The sequence below is a fragment of the Madurella fahalii genome, assembly GCF_045866475.1.
Source record: "Madurella fahalii IFM 68171 DNA, scaffold_1, whole genome shotgun sequence".
In the NCBI taxonomy this organism is placed as follows: domain Eukaryota; kingdom Fungi; phylum Ascomycota; class Sordariomycetes; order Sordariales; genus Madurella; species Madurella fahalii.
The window spans coordinates 5155297-5178931 of NW_027263971.1; the positions used below are offsets into that span (position 1 = coordinate 5155297).

The window sequence follows — 23635 nt, forward strand, 5'->3', positions numbered from 1 at the left end:
GGCTTCCGTGTATGAAGTAGTTAACCAGAATCAGCTGGGGGCATGTGCCGATACGGTCCCATGCGCTGAGGTCAAACGATACTAAGGTTAACTTCGTGCTACAGTAAGCCGTTGTTCAGGTAGTAAAAAAAAAAAAAAAAAAAAAACTAAAAAAAAACTAATTAACGTTAGAATAACAACGCCAACCTCTGCCTACACACCTAAAGACAAATGCATGTGCGAGCACTCTATTATGTAATCGAGCACCACCGACACTCATAATTAAGTAGTGGACTTGGCTAACGCAAGCACTGTAAGCCAAGAATCAATATCTGCTGCTATGTTCAATACTGCTCCTTGCCTTTTTCTCCTACACAGCCCGATCCCCATTTTTTTGGGTTATATCATCAGCAGTTGGCTGTTTTTACTAGCTGCTGGCTTCGGATGAAAGGCATAGGTACAGTAAGACAACTCGTTTAAGAGACGACCGAGCGATATCACGAGGGTCATACTACTGGTAAATAAGAGACTATATTAACCTAAGCCTTCTGCCTCCTCAGTTTGATGAGTACTCCCTCCCTGCATGGCGATCCGGACTGGACTCGACCTTATGCGGCACACTTCTCCCAATCATAGCTCACGCCCTGTTGCACACCATAATACTCGGTTTTTCCCTCGTACTGCACCTCCTCCGAGCTTACCGTCCCTCTGGCACCCTCTTTCTTGGCCGACACAGTAAGTTCCGTCCGATACTTGATCGTGGCCGTTCCGCACTTTGGCTGAACCCACTGCACCAACTTCTCCGTAGGCGATATGTCGTGGTACGATCCAGCGTCGCGGGGACCGGCGATGGTAAGGGTGTCAACGATCTTAAAGGAGACGCAATATGCCGTCAGTTGGTTCCTCCTGCAGAAAAGGGGTGAAGATACAACAACCAGGGCACGGAAAAGCCGTCTTGAAAAAAGCATTGGAACTGCTGCTCGTCTCACGTACCTCAGACTCCCCATCCGTATAATAAGTCACCTTCCACTTCGCCTCAACCCCCTCTTCCAGATCATACGATGCAATCACAGCCGTGCCATTCTTGTGCAGCTTCAGCCGATACTCCGGCTCCGCAACTACCGCCCCCGACCTGTCGAGCTCGGCATAGCTCAACGTCGTCTCACACCAGGTTGAGGCCTCGGTTGTGTCGGGCCCCACGCTGGCGCGAATGTGAGGGTACGCGAAGTGCCAATAGTATATCTCGGAGCCGTCCACCGTGTTGGAGCCAAAGGTCGGCCGGGTTACGTACGGCGGCACAGTTTGCCCGAAGTCGGGACAACCTGGCCCTGAGAGAGCAGTGATGTCGAAGCGCCAGCTAAAGGGGAGAATGCGGACGGGGTCATCCGTGGCGCTCGGGTTAGGAAGGCCATATGTCATGCCCACTAAGGCGGCGATGATTTGCAAACGAGATAGCATGGTGTTGAGATGTCTCTGAGAGTGCTTAGGCGCCTCACTGGGATCGATAGGGTGCTCTAGAGATAGTACTGCGTAATTACACACTGGGTTTCGAAGAAGCACTTGAACGAGCGCGCGGTATACAGATGAGTTAATATAGGCCGCCTTCTCCGACGCATCTGAACTCGGGCGCATGCTAATTTACATCTAATCTAGATCGTGTCGTAAATCGTATCCCGGAGTTCCTGTGATCGCGGGTTCGAACAGGGGCACATAGATGACCGGCAACCTTACCCCGCGTCTACCCTGTCGTGGAAAACTTTTGATAGCAGAATCCGGAGCAGCATGGGCCGAATGCTCCCTAGGATTTGTCATTCTTGCTCAACCGAGCGCTCAGCTGCATTGTTCATGATGGTTGAAGATACCCCTCCGCTGTATAGACTTAGGACGTGATGAAGGCCGATCCCATGTTAATATTTAGGCATCGGTGCTCCTTCTCATCGAGTATATATCCCGCTTCATCCGTCCTGTAACGTTACATCTGCGGTTACGCTGGTGCCGGCGGAAGCAAGTTAGCGTCCAGTCCGGGGGCTCGGACTTCTCTTTGCGGCCAGGATTTACACCGAACAATAGACACGAATAGGGGACTTCCAACTAATAAGAATAAAATTTGAGGACAACGTTGATATAACATGTCCATCCCGGCGTCCGCTTTCTTGACGTTAAAGAAGTGCAGTTCGTATGAATTTGCCTTCTTAGTTCGTACCTCTATGCCTTGAGCATTACGCCCTTGCCAGCCGATACTTCCGTATGAATCTTCAGTCGGAAGTAATGGAGTTCCGAGAATCGAAGCCATTGCAACGTAAAAATCCCCGATTTTCCGGCTTCCTTCAAGGTCCGACACCGGTAGTAACACAACACGACTTGCCCGTACAAGTCTGGTGTTGACTTTCGCCATGTTCACAAGCATGGATTCACGACACCAAGACCAACCTAATGGTAAGCATTCCCGCTGGTTGGAGGACGTACCTATTCGGGTTGATCGTAGAAACATTTGGAAGCTTCTCCTCCTCGATTTTCTCCATCCTTAGATGGCATAACTAGATCCTGGTCCTGTAGCTATGGCGGGTCTGTTGCCCAAGGGGTCCATGGGCACACATACAATGATGCATCTAGGGTATTCCGGCACCCACGAATCCAGTGCGCGATGTTGGGATACTCTACATAGAACCAAATCTTGGTAATTTGTTGGACACGAGCCCCAAATGCAAGGAACGCTCCCAAGGAGCCATCGCCAGATGCTGACTAATCACCGAGTATGCCAAGGCGGGCACAGTAGCGAGAAGCCGTAATAGAGGAGCTCTCCTCCGTCAAGGACTTCGGTTTCAAAGTTGGATGTAAGAAACACTACACAAGTGTGTCACAACGTTATTGCACATCCCTGTGGTTAACGTGCCATGGAAGCGCACACTCGATCGAGCACGGAAGACGCCGGTGCCTACTAGCACCAAGAGGTAAGAAGCGGATTGTGGGGAGAGCAAAGTCTGCAACCCGTGTCAGACGAAGCCATGTTGGGATTTTATGACAACTCCTCACCTGGTATTTAAACGCAGTCTGCATGAGTTGGGTTGCCTTCTCGATGGCGTGATAGTGACTATAAAGTCCTAGACTGCCCACTGTTTTGAGTGGATTCAAAGCTTGAGCGTACTTGTTTTATGGTATGTAAGACTTGGGTGGTTCTATATAGTTTCTTTCATATCTATCGTTCCCTTTCCGTCTAAGTCCGTAAATACGTAGATGATATCGGCGCCTCAGATCGATACCATTCAGCTTTCTAAGTAATAATAAATCTAATAAGGGAAGTCTAGCTGACCAAGAAGATTACCTGAATTAACACGAATGGTCTCGCTGGATCCCTTCCTCCTTTGACCCACGGCTGCTCATTCCTCATGAGTTTGACCCTCCTCATCCGCCACCTCCACCATAGTCCCGCTCTGATTCTCCGCCGCCTCCTCCTCCTCTTTCCCATCCTCCCCCTTTCCCTCCGTCTCCTTATCCTCCTTTAGCCCCTTCATATCTCTATACAACTTCCTGAACAGCGTGTCCCCTTCCAGCAACTTCGCGGGCTCACCCCACTCAGCCAACCGGCCGGCATCGATGACCGCCACGCGGTCAAAGTCCATAATCGTGTCCAACCTATGCGCAACGGCGATAATCGTATGCGTCCGGAACCTCTTCCGCACGATCCTCTGCACCATGGCATCCGTCTCGACGTCTACGACCGCCGTGGCCTCGTCCAGCACGAGGACGGTCGACCGGCGTATGGCCGCCCGCGCGAGACACAGCAGCTGGCGCTGGCCGTGCGAGACGGCGTCGGACTGCATGGGGGCGTCGAGGCCGCCGGGCCGGGCGACGAGGACGTCCCACAGCCCGACCTGGCGAAGGGCGTCGGCGACGGCCTCGTCCGAGTTCTCGCCCAGCGGGTCGACGTTGAACCGGACGGTGCCCGGGAGGAGGCAGGCGTCCTGGGGGAGGGCGATGAGGCGCGACCGGACCTCCTGGCGGGGAATGGTGGCGATGTCGACGCCGTCGACGCGGATGCGGCCGCCCGACAGCTCCAGCATGCGGAAGAGCGCGGCGACGAGGCTGCTCTTGCCGCTGCCGGTGCGGCCGCAGATGCCGACGCGCTGGCCGGGCTCGACCCGGAAGGATATGCCCTTCAGAACGGGGTCGGCGCCGTCCTCGTTGTACGACGCCGTGACGTCGTCGTATTCGATCCCGCCGCGCGCCGGCCAGTCCGGCGGCACCGATGCTGTCTCGGACGGCCGATGCTCCGATTCGACGTTGGTGACGAAGCTCCGGACGCGGCTAACGGCGCCGACCGAGGTCTCGAGCTGCGTCCAATAGGTGATCAGCTCCTTGAGGCCGCCGCCGAAGCCGACAATGTTGACGAGGGCGAGGCCGATTAGCTCCTTGTTAACTTGGCCCCTGGCCTCGACGCAGATGACGGCCAGGATGACGGCGATGCCGGCGACGACGAGATCCAGGACAAGACCGAGCCATCGTTGGACCGAGAGGAAGGCGTAAAACGGCTTCTGGGACATGTTGATCTGGTCAATATTGCGTCCAGTGTACTCGTCTTTCCATCCGTAAGCGCGAATTGTCACCACGCCAGACAGAGTCTCGAGGAAATGGGTAAACAGAGGAGATTTGGCTTCGATATCGAGAAGACGCAAGGTCCGCGATGTTCGGAGGTAGAATGCCTGAAGAAGGTAGACGGCGAGGAAGCAAAAAGGAAGCGCGATGCCTAGATAAGTCGACGTCACGGCCATGAGCAATGTTCGGGCGACCATGATTAGGAGTATCATGGCAGTCTCTATGAGAGAAACAGGGAGCTCCATATCGATGAGTTGTAGATCTTGGCTGAAGCGGTTCGTGATAGAACCCTTATCTGTCGTGTAGAACAGCGACATGGGCGCATTCAGGACGGTGTTGAGGAGTCGGGTATGCAGTGTCCGGGCCACTCGAGGCCCGAGGCTAATCACGAAGAAACTGTACACACAAGGCCGAGGTCAGCGACGACGAAGCAGTACCAAAGAGAAAATGATGCCAGAACCCACAGGCATGCGGCTGCCAGACTGACGACTGCCATGCCGCCGAGAAACGCATAGATACCCCAATAATACCCTATCCGGTCATTAGGATGCTGGGTATTGTAGGTTGCCCACCACTGCGCCCAGACCTGGGAGAAAACAAGGGCGACGCTAACAACGGCCGTTATTATAGCGAATATCCCCCACCGGACCCATCCAAAGCATCGGATGTAATACGCATATGCGGATAGATCGCCAGCGTGAGCATCGGCTTCATCAACTCGTGGAATGGCTACTTTAGTGGCACCTCTGGTGGTGGTTCCGGGGGCGAGGGAGCTGACGGCCTCTCGGGCCGCCTCGTGGTCTTGCCGCTCTTGGACCTCGAGGCTGTGGATATAGCCACCCTGAGACTTTGATAGCTGGTCAAAGGTGCCCTTCTCAACGACGGTGCCATCGTGCCCGAGAGCAATAATGTACTCGGCTTCGGGGAGACGGTGGGCCGCGTTGGTCGCGAGGACGACAGTCACGCCGCTTTGGTTGAGTAGGCCTTGTCGACCAAAGAGAGACGAGAAAACGGCTTTCTCTGTTGTGGCGTCGAGGCCACTGAGGACGTCGTCCATGACCATGGTCCGCTTCCGCGAGTAGACGGCTCGGGCGAGAGCAATGCGCATCTGCTGCCCACCGCTCAAGCCAATCCCATTGCTACCTACGAGCGTCTGGTCGCCCTGTGGCAGCTGTATCATGTCGTAGTTGAGGGCGCACGCCTCCATCACAGTTGAATACCATTTCTGGTCCAGCTCCAACCCTCCAACAATGTTTTGTTGTACAGTGGTGTTTGTGATCCATGCTGACTGGGAGCAAAATGCCGCTTCGTGAAAGCCGCTCTTGATGGATCCTCCCGTAATCCGAGTCTCTCCTAACAGCGTGTAGAGCAAGGTGGATTTTCCACAGCCCACGGGGCCGACGATCATGGTAAGTTTACCACGGGGGATCTGGAACGTGATATCGTTCAGAACTGATGGTGCACCTTCCTTCCACCCAGCCGAAACATGCCGAAACTCGACGATTGCGGCCTGGGTTTCTTCTTCTTTCTCTGATAGGTTCCATGCCAAAAGGGGAAGCTCACTTGATACGCAGTACATGGCGGACTTGGAATCGGAAATAGACTGGCGAGATTGCGGCTGGATCTGCGGTAAGTTGGGCGATTCCAATCCAGATGATGCCTGGTGTCCCCTGGCGTCAACATGGACTTCAGTACAGAGGTAGTCCCGGATGCGCTGCGAGCAGCCAACGGCGGCCATGAAGCCGGTCAGAGCTTTGATTAGCAAGGCCATGGGCGCCAGCAGGAGCTGCAGAAGCGCCAGCGACGTCAAAACTTTTGCTGTATCCATGATTTCGTAGCCGCCAAGGCGCTGGCAGAGGACGTAGACGCCAAAGGCGGCGACTGGGTTCATGGCCTGCGAGATAAAAGACAAAGTCACGAGCTTGACCAGGACGAAGCGGAAAACGGACGAGGCCTTGATCTCGTCTTCGCGGAGATCGCCAATCTTCCTACCCAGCCTGTCGGTCAGGCCAGTCATCTTGACGGCCTTCATGACGCCGAGCATGCCTGCCGTTGCCGCCACACGCGATTGTATCTGGTCCATCCAGGCCTTCTGAGCCGCTGCGGCTCCTGTAGCCACCCAGACGGCGAGGCCGGTGCACGCAATGACAACGACCGACGGGCCGAGCACGCCTAGGCCCAATTTCCACTGGAGCAACCGTATGGCCACGGCGACCTCGATGATGTTGGCCCACAACTCGTGAAACGTGTGGAGACCTGTGGTGATCCTCTCCACATCGGCACTCATCAGGGTGACGGCGTCGGCTTCCTCCACAGCCGTGGGCAGAATGTCGAGCGTATGAGAGTAGACCAGGTCGACGAGGCCTGCTTGCATCCGTGCGACCATCTGAAAAGTCCAGTGCCTGGCTAGAGCCGTGGAAACGGCGATTCCGATATAGACCATGACATAGGCCGCAATGAGGCCTCTGCCAACCGCCGGCCGGTCTGCGTGGCCCTCACCCTCGATGTACTGGATGGTGCGCTCGAGGAGGAAAGGCTGGGCGAATGTGAAGCCGATCTGGATGAGGCGCGGAAGGACCGCTTTGGCGATAAGCACCCTGTTGTGAAGCATACAAACAGCCAAAAGAGACTGACGCCATTGCTTCCACCTGCCTAGAGAAAGAGTGAGCAACGAGGCCGAGTTAGGCTCAGCCATGGATGGATGCCACGAGGAGTATATTTTGACGAAGGGTGCTCACATTGCTTCCACGGTTCGATCAAACTGACCTCCCTCCCGCCGGACTTGAGGCCTGGGTCAACATCGAACAGTGACTCCATGGAGAGTTGTTTCTTGAATCCGCGGAGAAGTAGCGGATTCAGCCACCACGAGAACCACAGATTCAGCTCCCCCGCCGTGGCCTCTGGGGGAAGGTCTTGAAATTTGGGAAGCAACGAGCCCCGCTTTTCAACCGCCTCGACGATGAGCAAGACGGCCTTGATGCCGATAGCGACGCTGAGTACCGTGGCGACAGTCTCGGCCGACTCGACCGCCCATAGCGTCCTACACCGCGCAATGTCGAAGACGAGAGTGAGGGACAGGTAGAGTACGAGCAACCCAGACGGCCGAATACTGCGTACATGGTGCCAATGAGAAAGGAAGGTCAGGCTGATGACTAGAACGAAAACAATGGCATTGGCGGCGATCGAGGTCCGTGTCTTGGGCGTTATACTGAGCGTGGTGAAGACCAGTAGCACAAGTGAGACGACCGAGAGCGCGATCCACCCGATCTGTCATGTTTGCCATCCAATCATCAATGCTAGAACGACTAAAGCTGATTGTCTCTCTCTCTCTCTCTCTCTCTCTCTCTCTTTTTTTTTTTTTTTTCTTTTCTTTCTTTCTTTCTTTTTTTTCGTCTTTTTCGTTATTAATCTTTATATCTTACCAGTTTTGCAACATGATGCCATGTCGTTACGACCTTTCTCTCGCCGTCACGAAGCCAGCCAACCAGGAACGGAAGGAAAAGCAGCACAAGGCCGGCGGGGATGATAGTCAGAATAGAATCTTCAAACAAGAGGGTAAAATCGAAGCCATCATAGCAATCGGCAACGGGGCCGAATCCGATCTCGACCTCGATCGGGCATTTGGAGCTCATGACGGCGATCCCCCACCGCGTATATGGGTTAGGAATGTAGGGCGGAGGGAAGAAGGACGAGAAAAAAAACGTAGAGAAAAGAAGGATCACTACCAAGCCAAATTCTCTTTAACACGGCGCCAAAAACCCGCGAGTTCCACAGACCGGGATACGCGTACCCCCTGTTCTGCTCCCAAGTGTGCTGACGACGGCGGTGGGGTGTCATTTTACTTGAATGCCTGCTGCGAAAGAAATGAGCGCAGCCCGGTGCTGCGGCACAAGGGCGCACCCATGATGGGGACCAATATCCGGGGCATGTGTTGGCCGTGCCAGGATACCACCGCTTTGGGTCTAAGTGGGTGATGTGCTTGTGAATCGCGACGAATCCCTCTGGGAAGTGGGGCCGTGGGACTGGTAAGGCCGACGACGTGCAGATTGACCAGGAACAATGTTCCCGTGGCCGTCCCGCTTATTTCAGGTTCATTCCGTTCTTTTTGAGTAATTACCACTCACACTCGAAGTTGTACTGCTTGATCAAGTCCTTACAGCTGTCTATAAAGCGAAGTTCGGATTCCTCCATCGCAAGATCGTTCTCCTCCGAACAACGGAATTCGGTTGATCGGAACTGGCGGGTAGGGGAATACGCTCTGACAGCTGGCTGTAGGGGTTTGGAGGGGATTCATCTCCCCGATAGAACCCTCTGGCCAAGGCACAGATACGCCGTCCTCGTCGATAAGCATCTCGCCAGAAGAGAGATCAAAGTGGCAGCGGAGCATAGACAATCCGAACTTAGACTAATTATACCGTGCTCGATACAGAAGCTTCCCAAGATAGTCCTCACCAGTTCGTCACCATTCAGGGCGGTGAACTTGGTACGTACAACCCCAAAGGTTGAAAGGTCTGAAAATATTCGACGGAGTGCTCGCTAACCGCTATGTTGGACGATGAGAGGGGGGCGTGTTTGCGAGTTGACTGCCGGACCTACCGGGAAACCTACCCACTGGATGAGGGGATGGTTCGTATACTTGCCAGATGGAGAAGTCAGGCATGGTGCCCGTACTAACGCTTGGAATATTATAGGGATGAGGAAAGCCAAAATTATCCAGTCAAGCCCGGAACACACCTTAGTTATGTCAAAAGTAAGTTTGGCCTCTACAGATACGAACCGCTCATCGGTGGCCATTGTCTCTCTTTGACTTTACTAGATAGTGACAGTTTCTTTACCATTAGGCCTTCATATTGATTCCGGTAAGCTACGCCGATTGATGTAAACTACGAACCCTACCGGCTCTAGCTAGATTGTTTAGACGGTGCAGATAACACAATTCCGCATGGATGCTACTGCGGATGATCCAACCCTTGAATCTTGTCTAGCACCATCCACATGCACCAAACTCTGAAGGGAAAAACTGCCTCTGACTGGATTTGCAATCTAACCGCACGTATCTTGGCACTGATCTGAGTTGTCTGCAATATCTCCGATATGTCACACAAACGACCTCCCTCGCTGAGTCCTAGCTGCATACAGTACCTGCGGGTTCCCCGTGTCAGTTTCCCCGTCACCTTCCTTCTCGGCAAACAACACATGGAGGAGCGACCCTGACGAAACAAGAATGGGAAGCAGTTGACCAGCCGAGTCGACGGCATCGACACCCGAAATGCCATTCCATCGGATTGTCATCTCAATGGCGGCAACAGAGAATACGAAAGTTAAGAAGGTGGAGATCGGGCTAATCGGTTTGATCCACCTATCGTATGGAATTTTGAAGCACAGTATCTTCTCGGGCTGCACTTCCTTGCTACCTGAGAAGGTAATGTAAGAACATATCCGGCTAGCAGTGGGGAGCGGGCTCTCAGGCGTGTTCGAAGTTGATGGAATTGGTGGGTGGTCGTGGTAAGGGAGTTAGCCAGACGGACTTACCGATTTTACGGGCCACCCACAAGAAACGCACCAAGTCAAACACAACACCGATAGCCCAGAAGAGGAATAGGAACCTGAGAAAGTGCTTGAGGAAGCCGCGGAGCCTGGCTCGCACAAAAACCCACACAACCTCCTCACACGGCAGTTGGGGGAGGACGTTGACTCCCCGCCACCAAAAGTAGGCCTGGTACAAGATGAAGGCACGAATGACGAGATACAAGATTGCGTCGGTTATACTAAGGGAGGTCCTGTAATCGCCGAGAAGCTTGATTCGGGGCTGCTCAATCTCATGCTTCAGTATCGACACCGGAGGAAGTGGGATGTCTTCTCACCCTGCCTGCAGGCATCAACTGAGGGAGTAGCTCCAGGAGCCAAATAACCACCTCGCAAGCGTAGATGCATCTGTGTTTGGTCGCGTGGAGCATGCTAATGAAGTTGGCGAGGACGTAGACGAGAACCGCGCCGCGCAAGTAGAGGAACACCACAGATTTCTTGTATTCTTTTTCTTCGGCATCGTAGTTGCGGATATTGGCCAAGACGAGGGCTACATACTGTATGTAGAGCCCAATGCGAAGACCCAGGCCGTAAAGGTCGCTGTTTCCCTCAAAACCACATGTAGACTCCATGGTCTGTCGGGTATCTTGGACTGAACAGAATATCTGAAGTGCTTTCAAAGTCAATGAAACTTCCCCGGCGAGATCACAATGGTTTAAGTACGGCGAAATTTGGAGTCGGGGACGTGTTGGAGCTGATAGGATCGTTAACAGATACCGTGGGTCTCAATTAGAATACGACTGCCGCTTGAACTTGTTCATTGGTTGGGGTGGCTTTGCTGCGCAAAAAGGGGTTGCTGCAGCGGCACACACGACGGTATGTGATGTCGAGATTCTATTTGGCCCGCGGGCAGCTGGGCTGCACATGTACTGTACCCTTCGGTCCCCGTTCAGTCTCAATTGGCTGCTGGGACTCTAGCGCGAAGCTGCAGTTGTAGCTGCCCGACCCAATCGTGCGACGCCAACTGCGAATGTCTCACATTTACCTCTTATGAAGTTTACGCACAAGTGTAAGGCTGTGGTAGATCATACGATATCCTGCCGCAATCAGGTATTGATCAGCGGAAGGAAAAAACCGAACAAACATAAAACCTTCATTTCCAATACCCGCTGTACCCGCTGCCAATCGCAGCTGTAACTTGCAATGCCCCGAATTACTGCAGAGAGGGATACCGGTAGCCCTTTTTTCGCCTCATTGCCTTACCGAGACCAAAAGGGCTCCTCTTCAACGCTCGGACTCTTTCCTCTCGAATCCAAGCCTGCCCCCTCCCCTGACAGCCCGAGGAGTCTTGTGTTTACCTTTATTGCCCCTGGTTTTCCTCGGATTCTAATACCACTAATTACCACAGACGAGACGAGCGTGTGTCGACCAAGCCAAAATGGACAGGGCGGCAAAATGTGTTGGCTCCAACTCCGACGACACCCTAGTCACGGCCGCTTGCGCCATGCGTGGCAACCCCGATCTGTACGGCATCGGAATCCGGCTGGGCTTCTACTTCCAGTGGATTATCACGCTGCTGGTTACATACTATCGGCTCGATCACGAAATGCTCCACCGCACCATCAACATCCTCCTCCAGGTCGGCGTCTTTGCCATCATGCTGTTGCACACACACACACGCTCACTGCGGGCTGCCGACGCTGCCACTGCCTTCTGGCTCCTCGTCGACGCCTTGTCCTCGCTCACGCGTAGTGACTCCCGCCTCATCCGGCTGTCCAATGTTGTGCGGATGGCGTTTTACACGATGTTGTCGGGCTACGTGGCCTGGCTCTGGTTTGGTGGCATCGACGAGCTTGCGCCACGCTCTGATAACGACTCCGATGGGGGGGCTGACTGCGACACAATAGTCTTCTTTGGCCGGGCGACGACGGGAAATAAGGCTTTCCGAGGGCTGGCACAAACCGCAGGTATCATTGGAGTGCTATTTTTCTTCACGCTCACTGTCAGACGCGTACGAGAAGCACTCAAGCCGGAAAACCACGAGGAGAACGGGGTGGAATCGGATGGTACAGCGCGCAGAATTCTCAGAAACCTTCGTTCTCTTTTTGGGCGCAAAGAGGTGATGAAAAGCCAAGAGGGCGGGCTTTGGCGTCAGTCGCCCTCATCATCATTTGTATTGCTGTTATCGAGTATCTTATCAGAGCGAACCAGATGGTGGAGATTGGGGACCTCTCTGCTGTGGAGCAGCTCATACCTTTTCTTATTGGACTTCTTGGGTTCTTGGATCTGGTTATGCAGATTTGGAGGCCCGAGAAAAACTAACTTACAACGTGTGACTGACTGTCATGCCGGCTTACCAACAGCCGTTGCAGAATGAGGGTTCGAGGAAGGGTCATCCGAGTGTTCCATGCTCATACGCTGAGACTGCGTGTCTCATGCGCACCCCTATAGTTGTGAGGCAACTGTATGGTATAAGAAGGGACAGAGGGACCTGTACCCTAGAAGATTCAGAGTTTAATATTTATCGTTGCCACCACATACTGCTGCTGTTGCACAGCGGTTGAGCAAGGTATGCACTGCTACTACCACTTCACTCCAGCCTAGGCCGGTCCGACATGGTAGACACCCGCAATATAGCAAGGGGGTATATTATCAGTGACCCTAGATGCTCGAGCTTGCTCTAGAATAGCAATAGGGGCTAGGACTTACAACTACCCTGTAACCACTGCAGTAAAGCTCCCATAACACTTATGGTGCTATGGCACGAGTGGTGGCTATGACCAAAACTTATGCTAAGCTACTACTAATTACTGCTAAAATCCTGGGAGTGATCCACAACTCCCAGAGCCAAGCCATTAGTGGTCACAACCCCTGTTGTGGGCATCTACACCACGCTTACGTCACCCAAGCTGTCGTGAAGATTCTACATGTAGACTGCAAAAGGGGCAACAAACAGAATCAACTGGAACATAACGCCTACGCAACCATTTTACTTCTGTAGTATAGTTATCTCTTGTGCCCTCCAGGGCCACCTGCCATTGTAGAAAGCTTTGGAAGCCCTGTAACAACTATAAGAAATGTCTCTTTTCATGTAAATAGGCTATAGCTACCTTACTCTTCTTTCCTCAAGCAACTTGTAAGCAAGCAAGCAACTTTTAATAGAATTCTTTTCTTCCAGTGCAGAGTCCACTGTAAGCCTTCTGTCTTCCAGGGCATAGCTAAAAAAATAAAATAAAATAAAATAAAATAAAATAAAATAAAATAAAATAAAATAAAATAAAATAAAATAAAATAAAATAAAATAAAATAAAATAAAATAAAATAAAATAAAATAAAATAAAATAAAATAAAATAAAATAAAATAAAATAAAATAAAATAAAATAAAATAAAATAAAATAAAATAAAATAAAATAAAATAAAATAAAATAAAATAAAATAAAATAAAATAAAATAAAATAAAATAAAATAAAATAAAATAAAATAAAATAAAATAAAATAAAATAAAATAAAATAAAATAAAATAAAATAAAAAATAAAAAATAAAAAATAAAAAATAAAAAATAAAAAAAGATGAGGAAACTGTGACCATCCATAAACTGGGTCCCTATTTCCTTTCTTCAATCTAGCACTTATTAAGCTATCTCGATATTCAAAACTCTAGACATTGTTGTGATAATCATGCTTTATCCCCCGAGACCAGAGCGGGAATTCTCCTATTCCCTATCACTTGACATCTCCCTCCCCGATTTTTCCGCATCGCTTGGCAGCCCGTGCGTCCCCATCTTCCAACTCGCGGCCGACCACGCCTCAGTGCCGACGATGAGGCCCGGGTGGAAGGCCGTCAAAAGAATGCACGCCAGGATGATCATGGTCCCCTCAAGCACCATAAACGTGGCCTCCTCGTTGGCCAGCGGGCCATGGAACCCGCCCGACAGCTCGGCGCATCGAAAGACGGATCGCACAAAGATGAAGACACCGGCGAGGAAGACGGCCACGATGAAATAGGGCTGGAAACACCGCCGCGCCCGCAGGTCCGCAAAAGCGGGATTCAGGGGCGGCTGGATGCCGCCGCGGGAGCGCACGCGCATCCAGAATTCGAAGCTGAGCGCGGCGAACAGGGCCAAGGCAACGACCTGCCAGGCCACGCCGGCGACCATGGTGTCGATGCCGGCCTGAACCGAGGGCGAGCCGGGCTGCGAGACGGACGCCACGGCGCCGCCCGCAGCCTGCAAAATGAGCGCAACGAGGTCGCACACGATAAAGATGTACGTGTACACCTGCGGCCGGAAACGCGCCCGGTCCGGCGCGTAGATGACCACCAATCGCGAGAGGCTCAGGTAGATGGCTGCGCTGAGGAAAGCAGGGCCGATAGTGAGGCAGACGAGGTACCTGTCCAGCAGCCGGAACGTTAGGATACTGAGGCTAGAAATGAAAAACAAGCAAGCAAGAAAGAAAGAAAGAAAGAAAGAAAGCACTCACATGATAAAATACGAGTTTGTAAACATGTTATCCCGCATCAGAACGCGAGCGATGTACCCGAGAACCTCGAGCAAGATCCCCCCCGACATGCAAATCAAAAAACCCCAGGTCTTGTAGCGGATGCCAAGATAGACCTGCAGTAGCAGACAGAGGCCAAAGATGGCGGCAAACAAGGCGTTGCCGCCCAGTGACGGAAGGTAAGACATGACGCCGAGAAAGTAGCCATCGATCTCAAGGGGGCAAGTACACGGCGTGCACAGCATAGGGTTTTGGAGGAGCGTCTGGTTGAACGTCGCGAGCGTTACATCGCTCCAGTCGGGTGCCCCCGTTGCGCAGGCCATCGTGTCCCCCGGTAAGTGTCTGGCTACACTCAGTTAAGGGGGTTAAAATGTGTTGAAATAGATCTTGTTGTTTGCTTGGTCGTGATGTCTCGCGGTTGACACTGAGGCAGGTGGAGTGTGAGTGCATGTTAAGTACTTTGTTGCGGACTCCTGAGCAGATATAGTTCAGTCTGCTGCCGGTCCTGAGGATTGGGGGATATTGTGGAAGAGGCGATGCGGCTGAGTCCCTGCATTGGGGCTCATCGGATGGCTGTGAAACAGCCCCCAACCACCCTGGCAGATTACTTTCCACGCGTTCGGTACGCGTGTCATCAAGTACTGTGCCTCAGCGAAGGAATGGCTGTCTCAAGATTCATTCCCGTCTGTTTTTAGGAACCAGGATCATGGCTATGGTTAAGATATGGTCTTCCTTTCATTAAACCTCATTGGATGGAACGGAATCTGCACATTTGTGTAACCATTCCCAACAGAACGGTGGCAACCTTGGCGATCCTGACTTCTTCTTGGACGAGCCATGGATATAATTCCTTTGCACAGTAGGTTCGCTTATATGTAAGTAAGGTAATTCAATTGCCATGCTTTATTTCTGATTCGTGATTCCTTTTGCACATATCGGGAAAGCACCCGGACACCCCAAGGGGTGCAGTGCTTGGTGCAGCACCAAGCCTTCGGGCGCTCTACAACATGCAGCTAAGTCGAACCTATCGTGCCGCAGCCACGTCATGCAGCTAGCCTTGTACAATCCCAACGTAAAAATGCAGAGATTTTATGTCACTCATGTCAAGTGTCTCATGGCGGAGGATATCGCACCCATAGTAAACGGGCCGGGAATTACCCTGGACCTGACGCCTTCTCTGGTCAACCTGCTGCGGCTTGAGGGCATTTGACTAGGCCTCAAGATGCTGGCTCTGGGCAGGGAGCTGCGCCGTAAGGCTAATACTATCAGACACAAGTGCCGCACCCGCAGCTCATCAACGCCCACGGCCAGTCCGAATGTTCGGTGGCGTTAGCTGGCCATCCGTCATTCATGCTGAATTTTTTGACGCCAAAAACCACGACCAAATTGCCCTATCGGCGCCTTGTTCCTATCGGCGCCGTGGGTAGTTTGTTGATCTCCGGCTCCAACTCGGCTATGGGTTACTTGAACAACACTGAGAAGACAGCCGTCTCATTTATCAAGGACCCTGAGTGGACTGGAGATTGGTCACTCTCAGCAACAATCACTGATGAATCCTCATAGGGGCCATACACTAGTTTTCATTTTGTTTTACTTTTGTTTTTCACCCTCCGCCGCTTCTCGGCAATGACATCCCTACCTTCACTACAGAGAGCACTCCTGCGCAAGGTAAAAAGAACGTTGCTACTAGATCCCAGCCTTGAGTCCTCTTCTCAACCCCGCCATTACGAAATGCTACGTCGTTCACTAGAGGTCGTTGCTCAGCCGCTAAGGTTACATGGCCTGTAATAAGCAAGCCTGATCACAGCTGAACTCGGTGATAGGCTGGAGGTTAAGGACATCCCGTGACTGCCTGTGTAACGGTTCCAGAATAGCGGGAGGAGGGAACTTGTTGCGGAGAAGCGCACGGACCTCGAATATTTGTTTACTATGCAATTTTACTCCTGACTGACTCAACATCCCGGTATCTCAGGTACACAAGAACTTGGTACAAAAGGAAAGAAGAATGAAAAGTACTGCTAGTAATAATAACTTGACCCCACGTTATATTTACTCTCCCGCTTTCCGGAGCTCAACTTGCCAGTTTGGTAGCACACGGTACCCCTTTTAGTCTCCTCCGATCGCACCTATTTTTAGTTGTCGAAAGCTTTTGAATTCTTGCGGATACTTCCCAGGGCAGCCACCCGAGCATGGAATTTAAAGGCTTTTGATCCCGTATTCATTCCAGATGAACCAAGTGGCGTCAAATCTCCAAGCACAAGCCTCTCCTCTCTCCCCCTTTGGCTGCGTATACGCCCGAGCGATCGCCATCACCGAATTGTCTCTGACCCCTTCACAATGACAGCCACAGCAGACCAAGCCGTCTCCGATCTGACCAAACACCTCCCATTCCACGGCCATATCGGAGTCTGCTTCCCTTGATTCACACAGAACTGTACTACCCCGGTCCTCGGTTCCGACCAACACTTCCGCGTCGGGCACCAGCTCCACCCCAATCACGGCCGGCAGTGTCACGAAGGACCTCGCCAAGTCGGATGAGTCGGGCTTTGCACCTGTTCCCGGAGCACCTACTGCCCGATTACATCGCCGCCGCCGCCGCCGCCGCCGCTGTCAACGCAGAGTAAAGTACGCACGAGCCTGTGGCGTCGGGTGGGTTGGCCCTCCTCGCGTCCTAATAGGGGCCCGGTCGTGTACTGCCACCCGGCGCAGACGTAATGCAAGGGATCCAGGGGACCGTTGTGTGACGAGCTTGACCGCACCGCACCGCGCCGCGCGGCATGGGGCGACCAGCGACCTGGACAAAGTTTGTGTTTGTTCTCGAGGTTAACAGCCAATTAGTTGGGCCCGCGCCCATCATGCTCGACGTCCAGCAGGGCCATTAACAAAGTCATCGAAGACTAATGCTGGGATGTGGCAGTTGTTAAATGTACCACTACGTTCTCTCCCTCTCTCTCCGTCTCTCTCAAGCGTACTGTATATTCAGATTCAAATTATTTTCTTCTTTCTTTTGCCTCCCCGAGTCAACTCGGGTCTGCCCCGTGCTTGATCAGCAATGCCACCATCTCAGTCCTCCCGATGATGACGGCCCGCTGCAGCGGCGTGTACCCTGCCTTGTCCCTCACGTTGACCGGGACGTGGCTGTCCTGCAGCAAGAGCTTCAGGGTGTCGATGTTGCCGTGCGCGATGGCGAGGTGGATGATGGGTTCACTCGCATCGGGAACGAAAAGCGTCTGCAGCCGCGCGCACACACAATTGTCCACGGACCGTGCGTCTGGACATGATGGTTGCGTCGCTCCCGAAACTGACCTCCGCATGCTACCTTCCACCACCCTTGTTATGCATGTCTGGGTAGAGCTACTGGCCGGCAGTGACGGCGAGAGTGGCATATAGTTCATCGTCACGCCATCCCCTACGCTGGAACCGAGGAATGCGTCGGCGGTGGGATCCAGGGGTTGTTGCCATTGAATCACGTGACAGTCCGGGGGAATGGGTCCAAGGCTGCTCCGCGGCAGCGGACTGGGAATAGTAGAGGCACATGTGGAAGTCGGGGTGGATGCCGAGGCAGAGTCCGCTTTTACCTCGTCATCGCCGTCGATCCCATGGTCCAGGCGCGTCGTCCAGTCCAAACATACAGTCAATGTCTCGTGCTGCTGCTGCTCCAGCTGGGCCGTGTTTAGGTATGAGCAGCCCATCCAATCCCGATCCGTCATAGACACCGGTAGCGACGACGCCCTGTCGAAGCCAGGCGGCGTGCCGGCTTGAGACGTCGTCCCGTAGACGGATGTCCCGCAATCCGTCGACGAAGGGCTGTTGGGTGTGTATGTGATGTTTTTGTTATTGTTTTTCGTAGCTGCCGATTGCTGGAGTTCCTCAATTTGGCTCTTCAATAACTCAACTTCTTTTGTCCTGTGGCGCAGGTTGCGTCCTTTTATGCGCATGAGATGAGTTGTAAGTGGGAGGTAAAATAAAATAAAATACTTAACGTATCTCAAATGAAAATAAAACAAATAAAAAGGCTATGAAAAAGCTTACGATACGCCCGTTGTGCCAAACGGTTTTTTATTTTCCTTCGCGCCGCCGCGTCTGTTAGGTCGTCCCAGCTCTCTCCCGGCTTCAGGAGGTCGGTGTAGGAATTTCTTTGTGGACGGCCGGCGCGGGTCCGGCGCGGGTCCGGAGCCGTATTCATGCCCGGTACGGGAGTCGTGGCCATTATTTAGAGTTTAAATGCTGCGCGCTACATTAAGCGGCCTCTAAAAATATTGAAATGAAAGTCGAGGGATAAAGTAGGGGTAGAGTAGAGGCAGGGTTAGATCGTTGAAGCTGGTCTTGAAGGAGTCGTCTGTCGACAGCATCGCCGCCAGGCCAAATAGCAGCTGCCGGATACTGGCGGCGCCTGGTGACATGGGAACAATACCAGGTGGGCCTGGTTTACGTCGTATTAGGATAATCAGGGATCGTTCTTGCAGCTGTTGGGGCCCGTCTGGTGCTTTGATCCGAATTTGGACTTATGTTGACGCCCTAACTGTGGTGCCGTTTTCCCCTGCCTTATTCGTTAGTGCCTGGCTTAAAGACCAGGGTAAGCCCAGGGTAAGCCACAAGACCGGTATCTCAAGCTCAAAACGGCCGATCTCTGCCGCAAAGAAGGACCGTATAAGGTTGCCCTTCAGGGTATCTGCTCACCGTTCAATTTTGTGTTGAAGTATTTGCTTTGGCTGTTGAGCTGCGATTGTCTGCATGCCTGGCTGTGGCCCCGTTACAAGGACTCCAGCTAACAACAAACGAGGTTGTACTGTGAGCAGCGTAATGTGTTGCCACACGTTGTTGGCGACGCGTCTGCCATCCCAGACCATCGTTGGGTCACACATGTCTGCGCCGTTCACATGCTTTATGTTCCCTTTAGGTCGATCCACCCCGATGGCTGAATGTAGTTAAAAGGAGCCATGAGATTGGTTAGGGGTTGGGGCTCTTGGGCCACAGACATATGTATACGGCATAGCATGTATTGTTTCACCGTTCATCGAAAGCTTTCCAGATTCGGACATAAAATTGTCGATTGTGTTGGTTCCAAACTCGCGCAGCCTTTGCTTTACTCCGTCATTTAGTTGTGGTTCTTGACTGGACACTGGGCAATGCGGATTCTCGGGTTCGAATCCTGTATATGCATATTCCCACAATGACGTGCTTTGCGAAACGCAGCATACCCGTCTCGGCCGGGGGAGCTCCGACGATATTCGGACCTACTGTTTATGCCATCACTAACCCTCTGGTCATCTCGACTACAGTCTGCACGAGTCCAACTCGACCTCGCCCGTGGCCAATCACTTCTCTCTTCTGCGTAGGGTTCGATGGGTACTCCAAAACGGGCCACGTTCTTCAAGGCCCTGAATAGAGAAGCGGAAGGAAAAAGGCGTTGAGCTTGCAAGCCACGTGGCCGCCATCACTGCAAGCTAAGACTGGTTTACGGCTGACGACGAGATCGCATTTGCCAGGTACCCTCATGAAATGATCGGGCATGAATGTGGGGAGGGCAACGGGGGTTGGTTACTTGGCCGGAATGGGTCTCAATACACCGGCTCCCCTGAGGCCATTCCGATACGGGTGGTGGCACCAACACCTAATACAGCCAACTGTGATCGTAACGAGAACCGTATGGTATTTCCTGTATCATGGTATCATGAAAAGTACGTTATGCAGAAACCTCCCTCCGCGCCAACGCAAACGACCATGACCACCTGCCTAACGCTGATGCTCAAGCAAACAAAAAAGACGCCATAACAATGCTTACCCAATCCAAGCCCTAAGAATGCAAATAAAAAAGAACACCTCCCAGTATCGTCTGTGTCCTATCCCTACTCAAAAAACTGCTTCAGCTCATCCTTCTCTAGCGTGCCCACAAACGCGTGCCCCAAAAAGTGCAACCACGTCTTGTTCTGCTTCCTCCTCTTTTTCTTACCCTTCTTGCCCTTTTTCTTCTTCTTCTTCTCCACCTCCACATCCTCATCACTATCGCTGTCATCGTCCTCTTCCACATCCACACAATCCCCTTCTTCCCAGTCACTGTCCTCCTCCGGCACACCAGCAGCCGGCTGGACCTGCTTCCCAGTGGACGACTTCCCCATCCTCCACGCCAACTCGACGAAGCTGTTCACCGTCAAATCCCCCAGCCTATAAATCTTGTCCTCAAACGTACTGTACTCGACCTCGAAGGCGAATTCCCTCGGCTGCGGCGGCTTGGGTGCGGGTTTCCTCCCGCCATGCTTCCCGTTCCGCCAGCGCAGCAGCCAGTCGGGCATCCAGCTCGCGAGGAGCGACCCGGACGCGTCTGAGTCTGAGGTGGGCGGAGCGACGAGGGTGAGATTGTTAATGCGAGTCAAGTTGGCAAAGTACTGCGTGTAGCCCGTCAGTGTAAGCGGTTGCGGTGAGTAAGCCGGCCCCGGAGGGGACGATTTGGACGGCCCTTCGGGGATGATCAAGTTGGGGTCATGTGCTGGCTTCTTGGGCCTCTTGTTCTTGTGCTTTTTCTTCTTGTTTTTAGTTATGGTGATCTCGGCTTCGACCTCTGCGCCAAAGTCGGATTCTTCGGCAGGGAGATGGCGGAGGTCGAGGTGTTTCTGGGAAGAGGTGTCGTCGGTGGGGTTGCCATATGGGCTCGAGGTCTTGGGAATGTCTTTCCACAGTGGCACGTTGTCCAAGCCGGTGATGTTATACTCGACTACTCGCAAGGTGGGGTAATAGTTAGGCACGACGCTGGGGCCGACGAATGAGAGATGGTAGCGCTCTCCCCAGGGGTCCTTGCCCCTCTTCTTTCCCCTTCCTTTCCGCCCGTCCTTGTTGATCTCGTCGGGCTTGCCGGCGAAGGTGGGCGGCGGTGCTAACTTTGCCCAGTCATCGCGCAGTTCTGTCAGATAGTCGGACGCAGATTGGACCGTCAGCTCATCGTCCATGGCCTCCCGCATGCCAAATTCTGGTGCTGATCCCGACAACACAGCAATGTCAATGTCGTTCATGTCGTCGAGGATGAAGTGATCGATGTTCATGTGCCCATACAGGCCGGCGACGACGACGTCGCGGAACTGGCGCATCCACAGCGAATACTTTTGCCAGCATGTCTCGTCCCATAGCTTTTTGCTCTCGGTCCGGGCCGGGGGCACGTGGCCCATCATGATGGCCTTCACGCCACGCTCGCGCAGGAACTGAAGCTGCACGCGCAGCCATTCCAGCTGCTTGTAACCCGGCTCCGAGGGTTTCGCGCAGCCGTCGACGCCGGCATTGCGGTCGAAGAAGTACAGCGTGTTGAGACTGAAGACGGCGAGCTTGTTGGGGATGACCTCGACGTGGAACCAACCGCCAAACTCGAAACTGTGGCGCTGCTCCTCGGGAATGAAGTGGCGCCAGATGTGCGAGTAGTACTGGAGCCACCTGTTGGGGCCGGGAAGCATGATGTTGTGCGGGAGGATGTCGTTGTTTCCGAAGGTGGGCACGACGGGGATCGCCATGGCGCTGCTGTCCGAGTCGGCAAACAACTTGACGAACTTGTCAGCGATCCATGTGTTGGTACCCAGCACCTGGTCCTGGCTGCGGGGCAGCCCTTCGTCGCGATCATGACGCGCACTGTCGCCGGTCCAAATGACAAAGTCGATCTCGTCCTTGAGGTTCGCGGCAATCCATTCAAAGGTTGCATTCACGAGGGCAAATGGCGAGTCGCAATCCGACGCCTCGGCGCCGTAGGTGCCCGCGGGGCCCCTGCCCCGGTGGCAAGCGCCGTCCTGGTCGGTGGATGAGTGCACCTTGTAGAACTCATCGGGATGGATGTCTATCACAGATCCCTCTCATCAGTATGGCAGTCGGATTTGGGGGGTGGTTTGCCAAGGCCCAGGCAAAATGGGAAACGCACGCACCGGTGATATGCAGGAACCTGCCGTGCAGCCTCCGCGGGGCAGAGCGCTCCGCCAGCGCCTGCTCTGCCGCGACTAGACCCGGTGGCCCGGCAATGACGCCATGGCACAGCAGTGACAGGCCCAAAAGGCGACTGAGAGCCATGGTGCAGGCGGCTGAGTGAGGATAAGGAACGACAGAAATATAAAAAAGAAAAAAAAGTCAACGATTGCCGCCCGAAGTCGCGTGGGTTCGTGTTGGCCCACGCCTTTACATAGTTTCCCTTCGCCACGAGTGTCGGCTGTCTCCGTGGACTGAATATGGACCGGCGTGGGATGTTCTGGAAGACTATGAGGGCAGAAATTTCGCTTTTCAAGGTTGCGGCTTGTTTGAAGCCCTGGTGGCCAACGGGGCGGTCAGCCGGTCAGGATGACGCTGCTCGCGGCCCAGTTGCGCCCTCCACCTTGGTCCGACTAGCCCTTGGTTGTCGATCCCGGGGGTCTCCAACAAGCTTTGGTAGCATGGCGCATGAGAGCGGAGGCATGCTTGTCTTTTAAAGGGTCCTTTGCAGCTCCACCAAAGAGCAGATGCTGCCGTGAAGGACGGCTTGATGGCGCGTCTGACTGTGTCCCTCAGCAGCTGTAAGCTGCCTCCGCCACGTCACGGTCACGGTAATTGCAGTACATACGGCCCCTTCGTCACAAAGCGGATGCTCGCTACGGTTGTCGATGCGAGGCTGAAGGATGTTGACGAGCCAATATCCTTTGCGCATTGTTCCCACGTGTGTTGCCCCCCGTGGAGGCCAAGATGCTTCAAGAGCCCACGGCTGAGACATGTGGCCGGCCATTCGGGTGAGAGTGGACACACGAACAGACTCCGTCACCTGGTCCCCGCTGTGCCGCTCTCTCCTTCCGAGTGTTGCGCACCCCGCGTTGACGGCCGCGCTTCGGGCACGATCGAACAACCCAACGACGTCAGAAGAGACCCTCTAATGGTCCCACTCGGGGTCTGGCAGCGAAAGGATCAGCGGGGGAGATACGCGGATTGGCCGAGCCGAAGACCTTGACGGCCGATCGACCTGGACGAAACACGGCCTAGTGTATCTCTCTTGTCTCTCGGCTCCCGGCTCCAAACTTGTTCTGGGCCGCGGGAAGAAGCAGTCAT

The 23635-nt window shown here is 53.4% G+C and overlaps 7 protein-coding genes across 7 annotated transcripts; 1 reads left to right on the top strand and 6 right to left on the bottom strand.

The window, feature by feature from the left end:
- Positions 1-587: 587 nt before the first annotated feature.
- On the bottom strand, positions 588-1437 carry MFIFM68171_01585 (Ubiquitin 3 binding protein But2 C-terminal domain-containing protein; the record flags this gene model as incomplete). The annotated part of the gene is made up of 2 exons (XM_071057007.1): positions 588-848; positions 973-1437. The coding sequence occupies 2 exons, from the start codon at positions 1435-1437 to the stop codon at positions 588-590; spliced, it is 726 nt and encodes a 241-aa protein (XP_070913108.1).
- Positions 1438-3356: 1919 nt separating this feature from the next.
- Positions 3357-8204, bottom strand: MFIFM68171_01586 (Multidrug resistance protein MDR; the record flags this gene model as incomplete). Its single annotated transcript, XM_071057008.1, has 4 exons — positions 3357-4968; positions 5037-7224; positions 7311-7839; positions 7995-8204. 4 exons carry the CDS (start codon positions 8202-8204, stop codon positions 3357-3359), a joined length of 4539 nt encoding a protein of 1512 aa, XP_070913109.1.
- A 1465-nt stretch (positions 8205-9669) lies between these two features.
- MFIFM68171_01587 (uncharacterized protein) lies at positions 9670-10730 on the bottom strand (the record flags this gene model as incomplete). Its single annotated transcript, XM_071057009.1, has 3 exons — positions 9670-9986; positions 10105-10381; positions 10437-10730. The coding sequence occupies 3 exons, from the start codon at positions 10728-10730 to the stop codon at positions 9670-9672; spliced, it is 888 nt and encodes a 295-aa protein (XP_070913110.1).
- Positions 10731-11536: 806 nt separating this feature from the next.
- On the top strand, positions 11537-12420 carry MFIFM68171_01588 (uncharacterized protein; the record flags this gene model as incomplete). The annotated part of the gene is made up of 2 exons (XM_071057010.1): positions 11537-12164; positions 12218-12420. The coding sequence occupies 2 exons, from the start codon at positions 11537-11539 to the stop codon at positions 12418-12420; spliced, it is 831 nt and encodes a 276-aa protein (XP_070913111.1).
- A 1392-nt stretch (positions 12421-13812) lies between these two features.
- RSB1 (phospholipid-translocating ATPase rsb1) lies at positions 13813-14919 on the bottom strand (the record flags this gene model as incomplete). Its single annotated transcript, XM_071057011.1, has 2 exons — positions 13813-14488; positions 14579-14919. 2 exons carry the CDS (start codon positions 14917-14919, stop codon positions 13813-13815), a joined length of 1017 nt encoding a protein of 338 aa, XP_070913112.1.
- Positions 14920-17616: 2697 nt separating this feature from the next.
- MFIFM68171_01590 (Ankyrin-1) lies at positions 17617-18782 on the bottom strand (the record flags this gene model as incomplete). Its single annotated transcript, XM_071057012.1, has 2 exons — positions 17617-18521; positions 18629-18782. 2 exons carry the CDS (start codon positions 18780-18782, stop codon positions 17617-17619), a joined length of 1059 nt encoding a protein of 352 aa, XP_070913113.1.
- A 1663-nt stretch (positions 18783-20445) lies between these two features.
- On the bottom strand, positions 20446-22636 carry PPN1 (Endopolyphosphatase; the record flags this gene model as incomplete). Its single annotated transcript, XM_071057013.1, has 2 exons — positions 20446-22409; positions 22495-22636. The coding sequence occupies 2 exons, from the start codon at positions 22634-22636 to the stop codon at positions 20446-20448; spliced, it is 2106 nt and encodes a 701-aa protein (XP_070913114.1).
- Between the last annotated feature and the right edge of the window lie 999 nt (positions 22637-23635).